We start from the raw sequence: 13324 nt of genomic DNA, 5'->3' as shown, positions 1-13324 counted from the left end.
CCTCTAAGGGTAATACGTACCAATAGATAATTCTTTAGATGCCATGCAACCCGACAGAGGCACGAGGGTACCCATACGTAGACAGGAGCAGTCGAAATGCCATGGGCGGGTTTGAAACACGGACCTTCCCGTCAGTGACTTCGTACCTCATCCACTGAGCTATCTCGATGTGCCCGTAAGAGTACTTCCCAAGTGTGGACTTTCCAACTACGCAGGTTTCGCTGAACACGTAGTCGTGAAAGACGACTTGAGAGTGGAAGAAATAGAAGACAACATTCGTCGTAGCAGATAGTCGACCTAGTTATTCAATGCTCGGCGATACAGCTCAACAGCGGAGCTGCTGTTCAGAAGATTGATCGACACGACTTTCACACTCCATGATACCAGTGGCTACCAGTGCTCTGGAAAAACTAATTAAGTGTCGCGGTGAGAATGCGCGTAGTAACTTGGGTTGGAACGATCGTATAAATCGTATGTTGGACGGGCCTTGGGTATATCAGGGACATTATCTTAGTGAAGAATTCACGGACGAAAAACTGTCCAAATCCAAGCATGAACTTTCTATCCATCTTCACGCACATAATTATAGCTTCCAACCGGATAGCACAGGTTATACCACATGAATATCCCTGTGACTGATTTCATGTAGCGGTTTATCTTGGTGTACCGCCACTATACACAGGCATTATTAGGTCGCTGAACGCATTCCTTCACACTGATAATGGACCGCAATAGGCGAAAACCTGCATACTTAAGGGAAGCCACACAGAAGACGCCCGCCAATTACTCGAATGCTAATCAGTTGGATCTATGGGATTCACAAGATGGGCTCATTCTGAATTACTTACAGTTAAAGGATAGCGTGAAACTATAAGTCTACCCGAATCTCGCAGCTAGAGGACACTTGGACCAGTTCGCATATTTCATGGTTGACCCACTTCTAGCAGAGGAGTAGGTTTCAGACTTACAGTCGTTCCCTCCAAATCACAGTTATACTGTGACAAGTAGGAAGGTGGCCCAATCATCATGACGACTGAATACTGAGAATCTCTTCAGCCGCTCAGCCAAATGTGTAGCTGACGGAAAGCAATGAAGGACTGCTACACCTAGATTTTGCAGATGTTCCATTATCAAAACCCTCTTTAATGGTGAGAAGTTCTAGCTTAACTTATCATCTACTGAACTCCACATTGATGCGCCGAACCAGAATCAATGACAAAGCCAACTCACCTCACCAGTCCGAACAACCTTCATAGCGATTTCAAGTTGTAAAGGGAAACGTGAATTTTCCAGACTGAAACAAAAAGGAATTTAATCTTGAAAGTGAAAGAAGCCACAAGAGCAAACTCCAGGGTTGCCCATCCACCAAAAAGACATGAAACCACAGCTGACGGATGACCGAAGGATTAAAAAACCTAGCCCTCAAGGTAACACCTAAAAAGTTATTTCAAAAAACTGCTCATTCGGTTAGTAAACATGTTAGCAGTTACACCGTTACGGCTCCCGTTATTTCCATGTTTAAAATTCAACAATGTGTGGACTTATGTCGTCGTACACAGTAGTATAGGTATGAAAACATGGAGTCGAACTGCTCGTCTTTGGCAGCCTTTCAGTGCATCGATAGCTGCTAGTCCACAAAAGAAAAACAACTGAAATATCGCCAGGATACACAAGCCTATGTTGCATGTGGCTGTCGAATGGATGGTTATGGTAAACGAAATCAGAAACTTGCTCGACATGTTCTCGATGGATGGTACATAGTACTCTTGTTAGACTATGAAGTTAAGAACTTCTCATAGTAGTGACCGACATTAATGTTGTCCCTAGCACTCAGCTAGACCCAAGTGTGATTAGCTGGGCTGCCAGGAACATGAGGTGAATTACTGAACAGTCTGATGTCAAGTGCGTAGGTCCCGAAGGTAATCTTGCGCACAGCTCAACAGAGTAGTTTTCTATTGTTCTCGCTGCAGCATTAGGATCACGGTTCAGCCTGATTCACCGGATGATAAACTAATGTGCAGTCGATCCGTTCATGGCGCTCAGAACCCCACGCACATTCTCTACAGTTTGGTGGGCACAACTGTGCCACAAGAAGGCAAGTTAGACGGCCGCGCCCGCACAGATTATGCGGAAAATGGAATAGGCCGGTGGAGTGTGGACGACTATCTTACATCCGCGCTCTAAGGGCTACAGTTCACGAGTAAAATCCGGTAGAAAACATTCCATGTCGGACCCCATTTTCACCAGGATGGAACTGCTACCTCGGGGCGAGGGGGGAACCACCAAGATCAATGGAGAAAACAGAATTCTGCCCCTTAAGTGGATGATTCACTTTTATCCCCTCCGAAGAATCTTGTAAAGCTCCTTTTCATTTTTATATGCCTTTGTAATAGAAAACAGCATACATTTTAGTTTTCCACGGCGGAAAGGTTTAGTGCAACCGGATTTGGCAAAAAATAGACTGAAGACTCATCGTTTGTCAGAAGAGTGCGATGAAACCGAAGTCCCAAGTCCGGTTCAGTAGGTCGCCATGGCTATTCGGGATGCCAAACTCAAGACGGGGTTTATCGAGATTGAGGATACTGTTGTTCACATAACCAAAAGCGTTGCTACATCAAATTTGTTACTTGTACGTAGCAGTTGTTGTTCGTGCAGTTACCCGGACTCTGGTCAACAGATCACAAAATTGTCGGCCAACCAACCAACGGAAACCAAGAGAAAACTGAGAAATGGATAAAATCCAATAAACTGAACCGTATTGCATACAAGCCAGATGCTAGAAATGCAGAATGGAGATTGGTCGGCGAGAAAACTGATGGAGTATGTAATACGGAGCGACTGCTGGACTACTAGTGCACGCTTTGATAACTTTTATTAAGGAGGGATCTGTGTCAAAAAAGTGGAGCACCATAAGAAATGACAAAGACGTTAATTAGAGCAACAAGTGACCTACCACCATCCACATCGTCCCAAACCACCATACACATACACGCACATTGCCTCGAAAAGCCGCATCAACGTGCCAGCCCAATTCTGGGACAATTGTTTAATAACTTAACAGTTCACGAATTGAGCAACACACCCACAACACGTGAGAAAGTAAGCCCCATTTGCTAGTGAGAGAATTCAATGAACTACACGCGCACTGCTTTTCTCTTGCAAGTTAGGAGATATGCAAGAACAGACTCATTAGCACACTATCGCGCTTTGGTATCCATGATGTGCCATTTAGAGATACGCCCATGAAGCATATGCAGGACAATAGGCACACGATCGAGAAGCGAAAAGTTTAATATCGCGTAACAAGCACTGGTTGCTTATCCGGAATGCGCACTAAACGTGAAGGTGCAGGACAGGTCAATTTATAACGTGACTTGGTTGCTCTCAACGACTAGCAAATTTATTTGCAACAAAATTTCACAGTAACGACATTTGAACATTTCTAAAAACACACTCCACTAGGACGTTCCTTTAGTCTGCACTTATATTAGTTGCATTATTTAGACTCTTGGCGACAGTTTACAGGATATTTTGGTCAAACTCATTCAGTTCAATTTCAATTGCACTCGTGTCACAAAAAATAGAACTAAAGCACAGAGTACGTGAAATTAACGCGCGTATCAAAGTCCCAGTGCAACAATATGCACCCTACAGTTACCATCCTACTGTGATATTGTCGTTGTGTATTAAGCACATCTTGGAAAGCTGAGCCAGAGTTCGGTTGTATCGAAGGGATAAGTGCACCAAGTTGTTTTCCAACATCTACAAGACCGAATGCCAATAGCAGTATTCTCAACATGCTTGTTGTGTTGTTTGTCATCAGAGCAGCTCGAGCACGAGATAGCTCAGTCGTTAAGGTAGAAAGTTACTGATCGAAGGGTTCGTAGTTCGAATCCAACTCAGGTGTCTCGACAACTCCTGTCTAGGCTTGGGTAACCTGGAAGTATCCCAGCCCTCGTGCTTTCCTCGACTGGCATGGCAGCTAAGCACGGAAAGGGTTTTACAGCTGTACGGCTAGATTCAATTTCAGCAACGCAGCTGGCAAAAATAAACTGTGGTGAAATGGTGTCTCGAAGATGACGGTTTTATAAGTTATAAATTCCTATGAACGAAAAAAAACGACAGAGTGGTCAAGTGTACCGCGAAACTTATTGGCTCACAGCCTTTCAAAACGAAGAACAGTTAAGAAAACCTACCTAATAATAAAGCTGTCCAAGAACTACGTACCGGTATACATGCAAAAACACCCGATGCATAGTATTCTGTGAACAGCTAAGCTGCTATTACCTGAATCTAGAGACTGAGGTAATAAACCGCTTTGAATCAGTACGTAAGATGGGTGGGTCAAAGTATTCGGACACAACAGACTATTAGATCGTCAGACCAAGGATATCAAGAACATTGAAAACGTAATAATATGGCTTGCAGTCTGAACTAAAGTTTCGACATTTCGCGACAAACCACCGTGGACATTGGAGATAGGCCATTAAACAGCAGATTACAAGCAGATGGTCCATTTCGTTTGTCTTCCAGTACTGTTAATGTTTGGGTCCACATAGTATTAAGTCAATAGAAACGTTTTCAAAATTTCATATCAGTTATCCAAAGCAACTTCATAGCTTGTTCAACTTGTTACGATCAAACAGTATTCCAAAAAAACACAAGTCCGATGAATAAGCCAAGTTCTCGTTCACGATTCGCATAACAGTCGACCTCTTCGTTTCTACCCAACACCGAATGTAATTAGTGGCAGATTTCTATGTTATCAGTTAACCCAGTTGCTCTGAAGAAGTTGATAACAGGTAATGGAGAATCAGGGTAGGATTCCGGATAAGGGGCCCAAGAAACGGCGATCACTTCGAAGGAAGGCAGAATGCGCGCAAATTACCCAATCCGATACGCAGAATTAGTGACGATAAAACGGATACGGCACTCAATAGATGCTCTGTAATACGAATGAGTAAAATTCAAGTCCTTTAACAAGGATCAACTGGTTCTCAGTTAATATCCAGAATGTTTGATTGAGTGTCTGAGGGTGTGTGCACCTCGGAATGATTGTGGTAAGGTGGCAACAAATCGCTTCTCCATCCACCTTCGTTTCTTTCTTCACGATAAGACTATAAGGTTGTATGGGGGGGAAAACAACAGTTTGAATACTACTGTTATGCTGTCCATGGTGCAGAAGAGTACGGGACTACACCATTCAGTATGCATAACACCGTGGTGCAGAGTTTCACAAGGTAACGTATAGTCTAGGATATTCGACTTTCGACACTGGATCTAACGGGAACAATAAATAACAGAGTTGGTTGAATTTCCACTTTGTTCAACTGCTTGACCTTACCTCGAATGAATATTTACATTTGACGACTGGCGTAAGACCAAACAGATGTGAGGAACCAGGAGCTTGCGTGCGACTAAACAAGAAGCAGGAGCACAGGGTGTATTTTAACAAACAGCATTTTACTGAACCTAACATTGAGCGATTTTACACCAGGCGGCTATCTTGTGCGCACTTCAGATCACGAATCTTCCCTGAATTCAGTCTCGTCGCTGACGCAATAGTTGGTAACGAAGATACAATCTTTGACATGAAATGCTGTTCATAGGGCTGATGAAAACCTATCAACGGCCCAAAACAGTTTCCATACATCCCAGGCGAGTCCAGACAAATCCGGTCGGTAAGCTTCCATCAGCCATATGTTCTACGTTGACATCAAAAATACACTCAACTGCAAATTGAATCAGTGCCAACGAGAAACTCTCCCTTATTGATACAGGGCTTAAGTTTAAACAGTTTAAACTGGTAAGCAACTGAATGCAGTTCACGGATTTCATAAGATTTCGGTTCAAGTGGAACGCCTACTCGATGAGTTCCAAGAAAGGCACGACCGGACTCGCGCTGTCGAAAAGTTTTCAGCAACTCTATGAGTAGTGTACCACGTCCGAACAATGTATTACAATATCTCGAATATCGTACCAACTGAAGCACAAAAATATTATCCGTTACCTGTCAAGCAGGAATTAATGGATTAACGCGAATGTCTTGCAGGGTCCTGGGGATTCAGTTGGAGAAAGTTTGCGCTCGAGTACGCAATGTCAAACGGGATTTTCATTCTCATTGCATAAAACTCCCAGCACAAAGCAACGATTCCTACCAAAACATCAGAATAATAAATCCCTATGAACGATAGAGATTGAAACTACTGTGCTTAAGACAAACTGTCGAGATACATCACATAAAAAAATAACATTTCACTTATTCGAAACTCGAAAGTGAATAAAGATTCCGCTACATGGAATAAAAGTGGAACTACAGAACTAAGGTGGGTCACTGATTTCCGTGAAAATGGCTGCAAGCTATTTGCATCACGGTATTTGTGAGATATGCGGACAATGCGATTGGCTTTTGGGGTATGACAAAGGAAAAAGTTGAGATGGCGAGAGTGTGTTTCTTTACGCAAAACCACCTCAAGTCCACCAGTGATGATATCCACCGACCTTGAGCTATTTTAGCATTGTAGCTCGGCTTGGTTGGCGCACTAATTAACGCAATCACTGACGGCTTAGTCATTCTGAAATGGTGTCGAAGTCAACCACACAAGGTGGGTTACAGAACACGCGAGACGATGAAAAAATTCACGTAGGCAATCATCCATCAATCGAACACATTATACAACGACCGAAACAACACCGTTGCGGCTGCTGAGCGTTGATAACAAACACAACGCAGGACACGTGTTACTCAAAAAGTTCTTTAAGAGGAGTCGTGGGGAAACCTCGAGTTACATGACTCAACACGCTGCTCGTCCACTGGAAGTAATTGAGTACGCCGAATTCCAGGATTTCTACAGGAGAGGCTTAGGCAGTAAACCAAAAATGGTATACCACGAGAGAAAATACATATGGAAAAGTTTAGCAGATCTCTTTTTTCTTCAAGATGGGGGATATTCCTCATCATTTAGGATATGTGTGTGGACCGTACCTGTGCATAGCCGGAGTAAAATGAAATGAATCCAGATCATCATTCCATGCCAAATTGAAGGCATGTGAGAAACTCTTCGAATTGGTGGCCACCTTAAAAAAAGAGAGACAGGGCGCGAAGTCTCAGAATTAATAAAGGACACATGTAAGCAAAGCCGTGAGCTTGAAATTGTCGGAAAGGAGACGCTGAAATTGGAAGAACAACAGTTGCCAACTGAACAGCACTAAAAGTTATCAGAATCTATAAAGCTGTCCCAAGTAGGTCGATACCGAAAAGGAGATGAGCAGTTTGCTGGTGAAAGTCGTGGGTACAACGGAATCCCAGTAGGCTGTTCAGTAGTCGGCAAGCAATAATCCGATTACGCTCTGTCTAGAATGGAGGTCAACATTTAGAACTGACTGGGAAGTGGCTCTCCAAATAAACCTGCTAATAACACACCTACATCTTTCAAAAGAATCGCCCTTCGAGCAACAGAAAAGGTTTTACTTTTAAGGAACTTGTACTTCAGAAGGTTCATCGGTCCATGTGACCAAACAGCAAGTAATCGAGGATATACATAGATATATATCATGGCCTGAAACCTCATATCGACATCATGCCTTCAGACTCTAAATATGGCAAATCTGCTTTACCATCGGACTTCCAACTACTATGATAGTAATAGAAAGCTACTCGAATGGAGCATTCAGAATAAATAACTTAAAAACTCCCAAGTGGTTTTGCTACAATGACTGGAAGGACGGAATATTTTGTCTAGCATGTTGCTAGACAAAAGTTGTGCATGATCGGACTTTCTCTGAATCACAATTGGGTTGGAGAATCCTCTAGTGTTCTCCCACCACTCACAGCCGGAAACAAACAAACAAACAAACAAATCTAACGTAGCGACAATGGGAACTCGGCTGCAAAGTTCTAGGTATCAGCGCGAGATATGCACGTTCATACATACTGAACTACACGCAGTAAAGGTGGGCATTACAGAATAAAGACAAATACACTGTGGGCATACCGTTTCCTCTGGCGACTCATTTTCTCCAACCAACAGGAGTTGGGCACGTTGGCACTGGAGAAGTGAGACAGTGTGCGACAGCACTGTGTAAATCAGATGGCTGATATCCGAGTGCCCTCGGAACACAATGCGGGCGAGTTCAAGAAGCACCTGTTTTCAAGAAAAGACATTCGTCATTATCATAGACAGCAATACGTGAGCAATATGGACTGATGTTTGACTGTAACGCAAGCGTGCATACAATAGCTTCTACAAGTGAACGGAAAAGAGCAGAGTTGGGGAACCTTCAAAAACCTTGAGAAAACGGTCCAAAACAATAGGTACTAAACCTCACAAAACAACAAAATAGACAATCGACCATTGTGCTGAAGTGAAGTGCGTTCGACAGGGCAACTTCCCGGTTCACCTTTTGAATCCAAAGCGGTTAAAAAGAACAGTGGTACCGATGGGACAATTCTACGGAGAAACAGTGAAAAATTTCCACCGATGTTTAGGACAGGTCCAAACAAAATGCAGGTTTATTTCGACCGACCGATGTGATTGTGTAAGAACCGGTAAATGGGGCAGCAGTGAAAGTGAGGATGTGTTTTTTCCATAGGAGTACTTTAAACGCTAGTGAAGCTGTTGGTTGTGTGGGGAGACTTGGGAATTTCCAACTAACATTTCGTATTGTGATTTAAGCAAACAACAATTTTATCCTTATTCACGAACTTTCGAAGCAATGAAACGTCAGGTCACTCAGACCAGACGAGTTTCATACGGAAGCAATGTCAATCTCACGTATTAAGGCAAGTAAGAGAGACGGAACTAAGTTCTGATTGAAAACAATGCATTCGTTTTGTACACAGCCTAAAGACAGCTCTCAACTAAAGTCAAAAGGCAACCGATTACGGAAAGTTCCATTGTCCATCAACGAAAACCCGAAGATGCAGAAAACTAACCCGAGAAAATGATAGTGATAACCTACTAGATGGTCTGTCAGATTCTCCACGACAAATCGGTGGCCATTGTTTAAAACATGACATCTGATGTTAACAGAACACATTGGTTTAGTTCAGTTACTTAGATATGAAACGTGTATAAACAGTTTGTTGGTTCCGACTGTCAACCGAAAAAATGGAAAAACAGGAAACAGGAGACGATGGTCTAATCCGTCAACGGATGCTTGACCATTCCAGCTGTTTGAAGGAATGACAAGCTGGACAGCCAAATACCAAAATCAATCGCTTTGATGTAGGAGAACCATTGACTGTGTGACTGGGACGCATCTGTCAGTAAGAGTCCACTGTATGCTTTGCAAGTGTGAAGTGCACGCCAAGCCATCTGGCGAAATTACTCAGTTTTCCAAGACAAGCTGCATTTTCAAACGACCTGATTCGACAGGCGCAATATCTTCTGCACATCCAGTGCCTGTGAGCATTCAGTCCCGAAATAAAAAAGTAGCGAAGACGGAAGCATCAAGTAGCGTATCAGGAACGGCATTGAAGATACTGTAGGGAAGCCTTATCTGATAACATCTGAATTGATTAATTCGGGTGCGCTTCACATACGATTCATATGGATCAACTTACTTAGCCAGGCATTATCGCATTTTCTGAGGGAAATGACACAGTCGAAGGCGGCCCTCAAGCCAAATAAAACGACTGTCTTTGGTGGAAAAATGACGTTATCCTAGCAATTACCTCGAGGTGAAGATGAACCACCGGCAAGGAGGAAAGCCAGTCTGATTCTTGAGAATCCCTCTCACGGTAGTCCATCAACCTGCACCACGGCTACCAAGTTGAAGCAACGACCGTTTTCCATGTTGCTCTCGAATCCTAGACAGATACTGGGCATATCTATGCACTCCATTCAGCTGATATTCAGTCAGTTCGGCAATATTAGCAGTATTTTTTCAGCCACTGTTTTCGAAACGTACAGCCCGGGTGCCATGTAATGTCTGTACTGATGGAGACCAGCCGGAATGTTCATTGCAACGTTCAGTCCACCGGTCAAAACGACATTTCTGCGGATCTATCCTTACCGCATATCGCAAACAGCCACCTCTCTCTGGATGGCCGATCCTATCGGTTCTGATTGAGTTAGTGTTTTCCGTTGCAAAATCTTTCTTCATCTGACCTTGCACTATCCACTAGTGATTTTCGTTCATCAGACACTTCGCTCTGAAGTGTTTGGAGGACCTACCTGCGTCAACCTATTTGTTAGACGCTTGACAGTTCTCCTGACATCAACCACTGCCTCTAATCGCGACGGTATCATGTCCTTTGGGTCGAGTGTCACAACATGAATTAAAAGTTGACAGCACGAAAACCTCCAATTTTGCCGATTGAGTTTCCAATTGACCTTCATAACCGTTGGATCTACACCCATCCAAACACCTTCAGGTAAGGCTGAGACCATAATGCTGAGCTATAATAACCTTTAGGAAATGATGGATTAAGTGGATGGGCATTGGTACGTAGTCAATACTGAGAGCAAGCTGATACGCATGCCGTCACAACGGCTTGATCTGAATCAGATTACGCAATCCATAAAGGCAACCCTGTACTCCACAAATAAAGGATGAGCAAGTGATCCAAATGGGTTCATTGCTTCATAAAGGAAACTACTCATAAGGTTGCTGAAAACTCTTCGACAGCCCACGACAGCTTTCGCCCTTCTTGGATCCATTGCTTGTTTGTGGTTAATGAACTCCCGGTTACAAGGCATGGGCGCTTGTGATGAGAGCTTATATTGGAAAATGTCGATGTTCCGCGAATCTCCGGAAAGTTCATTCGTCACTATCTGTACGATGCGTATCAACTCCAGTCTTGATCGGCTGAATGGGCAATTCATATGCCCTACCTGGATTACGATATCGGTGAATTTGGCTTAGTGAATACGTTTCGAATGCCAAACACGTACTTTTGGGTTGCATGAAAATCGGAACAAAAAGGGTAAGAAACGTGTACAGACAACCCCGGAAAAATGGTGACATACCTGATTCCTGTGTGCTTCCATTCGACTTCGTCGATAGATTTGAGCGTTATGTAGACCGATTCCACAAAACGCGACGTAAGACTTGAAAACTCGGACGTCCCGTTCGGTGAAACAATCTGATGTGTCTGATACTTCGAAAGTAGCCGATGCACTGGAAGTAGTTTGCTTTTGATCTCCTTCTCCTACTGAAACGGCTGAGGTCCTCTGAAGCGACGATTCAGGCCCTTTTTCAGGTGTTTTTTTGTTCATGAGCAACGCCACTGCGAGAACTTCCCCGTCAATGTCTTTGATTGGCATACAGAGGATACACTTGGTTCTATAACCAGTCTCTCGGTCGACCGAGTCGCTAAAGCGCGAGTCCTTAGAAAAGAAAGTATATTATTAGCAGTTGAAGACCATATTGCATGAACAGTTAACATGAGAAACTTAGAAATTTGTATCTATTCTCGCATATTATAGACCAAGGACATTTCACCTAAACACAGTGAGTTTTCCCGCGCTTGATGGATCCCAGCTTGCGGGGAAATAAAGTTTAACGACAGTAAGCAGAATAGTTGTGCGGAAGTAATATTATCAAGCGCTGAAGCTAGCACAAGTGTCAAGAATGGAAGACTACAAAAGTTATTGATTATCGTCACTAACTCAGTAGTAACGACCTCCGAGCACTATGCTATATTCCGAGGACCGATGTGGAACAAAGCCGGTAGCCATCACGAATGCAGAGCGTTGACATAAGGGCAGAAGGTCATCAGGGTTTACTGTGAGATTTTGGGCAAAATATGTAACGGTGATTTCCGATCTGGGGACATTTTTAGACCTTAAATAAAACTCAGTCGGAATCCTGTCCGTCCCGAGGAAGAGAATCGCCCTTTCAGAGTGCATACCGCATTTCTTTGTGATGTTAAACATGCAGTCAATAAAAAGATTACGACAGAACCACCACTAAAGTGATAACAGAGAGCGCAAGCTGTATTTATTCTTGAGGCATGTGATCCACACAACTCACCGCATAAGCATCTGGGATGTTGGCGTAGTGACCCGTCTGAGCCACATGGCCCGAGATGCCAATACCCATTGGAATAGTGACACGCCGCTTTTCGGAACGATGGAGAACTTCTTTGAAAGAACAGTCAGGTGTTACATCAAAAAGTTTGCTGACTAGAACTTTCTCTCCGGTAAGACGGTCTCGATCAACGAGGAAAAGCGATCCCCGGTCGGCTTTAACCAATATACACACGTTTTGTAATATTTTGAAACACAAGCAGCTGAGGTTCAATTCCCTACAGACATCCATAATGAGTTCATTGATGAGTTCACGTTCGTCTGACATGGTCAAAGATGGTCGCTTCCCTGGCTGTGGAATAGAGGATAGATCATTCATATTCCCGGCAGAGGCACGTAATGTATAGTGTAAGGATGGTCGAACACAAAAGTCTGGAGGCATAAAAGTTGGTTGGCCATCTTCGCTGGAGGATAAAATGCGTCTGAAATCATGAAAATCAAAGTCGTGGCTGCTAATTTTGCACATTGAGGGTGATATACTTGGGGCACTGGAGACGGAAATGGCAGAAGGGGAGGAAGTCCCATCATTTTGCCTCAGGACGCTATCGGTGACAGTATTGTCTAGAGGCGACCACGAGTCCGAAGCGGAAGCAACAGCTTTCTGGTTGAAGTAGCTCCATGTAAATGATGGATTGTTATCCAGCCACTTTGTCAAAGCCTCGTGGAAACAGAATGGGTCCTCGGAAGCGACTTTATTGCCACATAGTTGGCACACGCAACCCCTCATCGACGTAGGTAACGCCACTCTTGCTGACTCCGAAGCTGAAATGCATCAAAAGTAAGCGATAAAAATTGGCTAGCAAGGGCTTTGGAAGGCCACAGCAGTTTTCGGGTAGACCGTGGTGAGGCAGCAGCTATTGGCGAATCAAACTTACAATCCTGAGGAAATTTGCACAAGATTATAAAATGGATATCACCGGATATCAATAACCAAACCGCCTGAGGGGAAGTAAGACAGCCATGAGTCTCAACACGCAAACCAGGGCGTCAAATGCACGCTGATCCGGATGCCCCAGCACATAGACGCATCGTAACATAATCTAAGATTGCCGCTAAACGAATGAATGTCGGTCGAAGCTGACAGACAGCCACACGATGTAGTGTAACGTTCCAGAGAGCAGGGGTAACTAGAAGGAAGCAGAAGAATAGTTCAGAAGCGGACCAGAATAGGAGAGAAATTGCGCATCGCAAATCGAAACAGAGGAAAGTCCACGTAAATATAGACCAGTCTACCAATTGCTCATACTACGTCAGGCGGTCTTCTTGTCACAGTAGGTTGCAAGCTTCCC

The 13324-nt window shown here is 43.8% G+C and overlaps 1 protein-coding gene across 1 annotated transcript in view; it reads right to left on the bottom strand.

Annotated features, from left to right (window-relative positions):
* T265_10922 (hypothetical protein) overlaps positions 1–12796 on the bottom strand; it is a gene marked incomplete at both ends in the record, with an annotated part of 48831 nt that extends 36035 nt beyond the window's left edge. Inside the window, 5 exons of the mRNA XM_009177438.1 lie at positions 1231–1294; positions 6986–7077; positions 7995–8144; positions 10974–11333; positions 11980–12796. Of these exons, the coding sequence (XP_009175702.1) occupies positions 1231–1294; positions 6986–7077; positions 7995–8144; positions 10974–11333; positions 11980–12762 (1449 nt within the window). The remainder of the gene's footprint in view (positions 1–1230; positions 1295–6985; positions 7078–7994; positions 8145–10973; positions 11334–11979) is intronic.
* Between the last annotated feature and the right edge of the window lie 528 nt (positions 12797–13324).

Source organism: Opisthorchis viverrini, assembly GCF_000715545.1.
Source record: "Opisthorchis viverrini unplaced genomic scaffold opera_v5_421, whole genome shotgun sequence".
NCBI classification, from domain to species: Eukaryota; Metazoa; Platyhelminthes; class Trematoda; order Opisthorchiida; family Opisthorchiidae; genus Opisthorchis; species Opisthorchis viverrini.
Note: the sequence above shows the minus strand (reverse complement) of the source record. Positions and strands in the feature narration are given on the sequence as shown.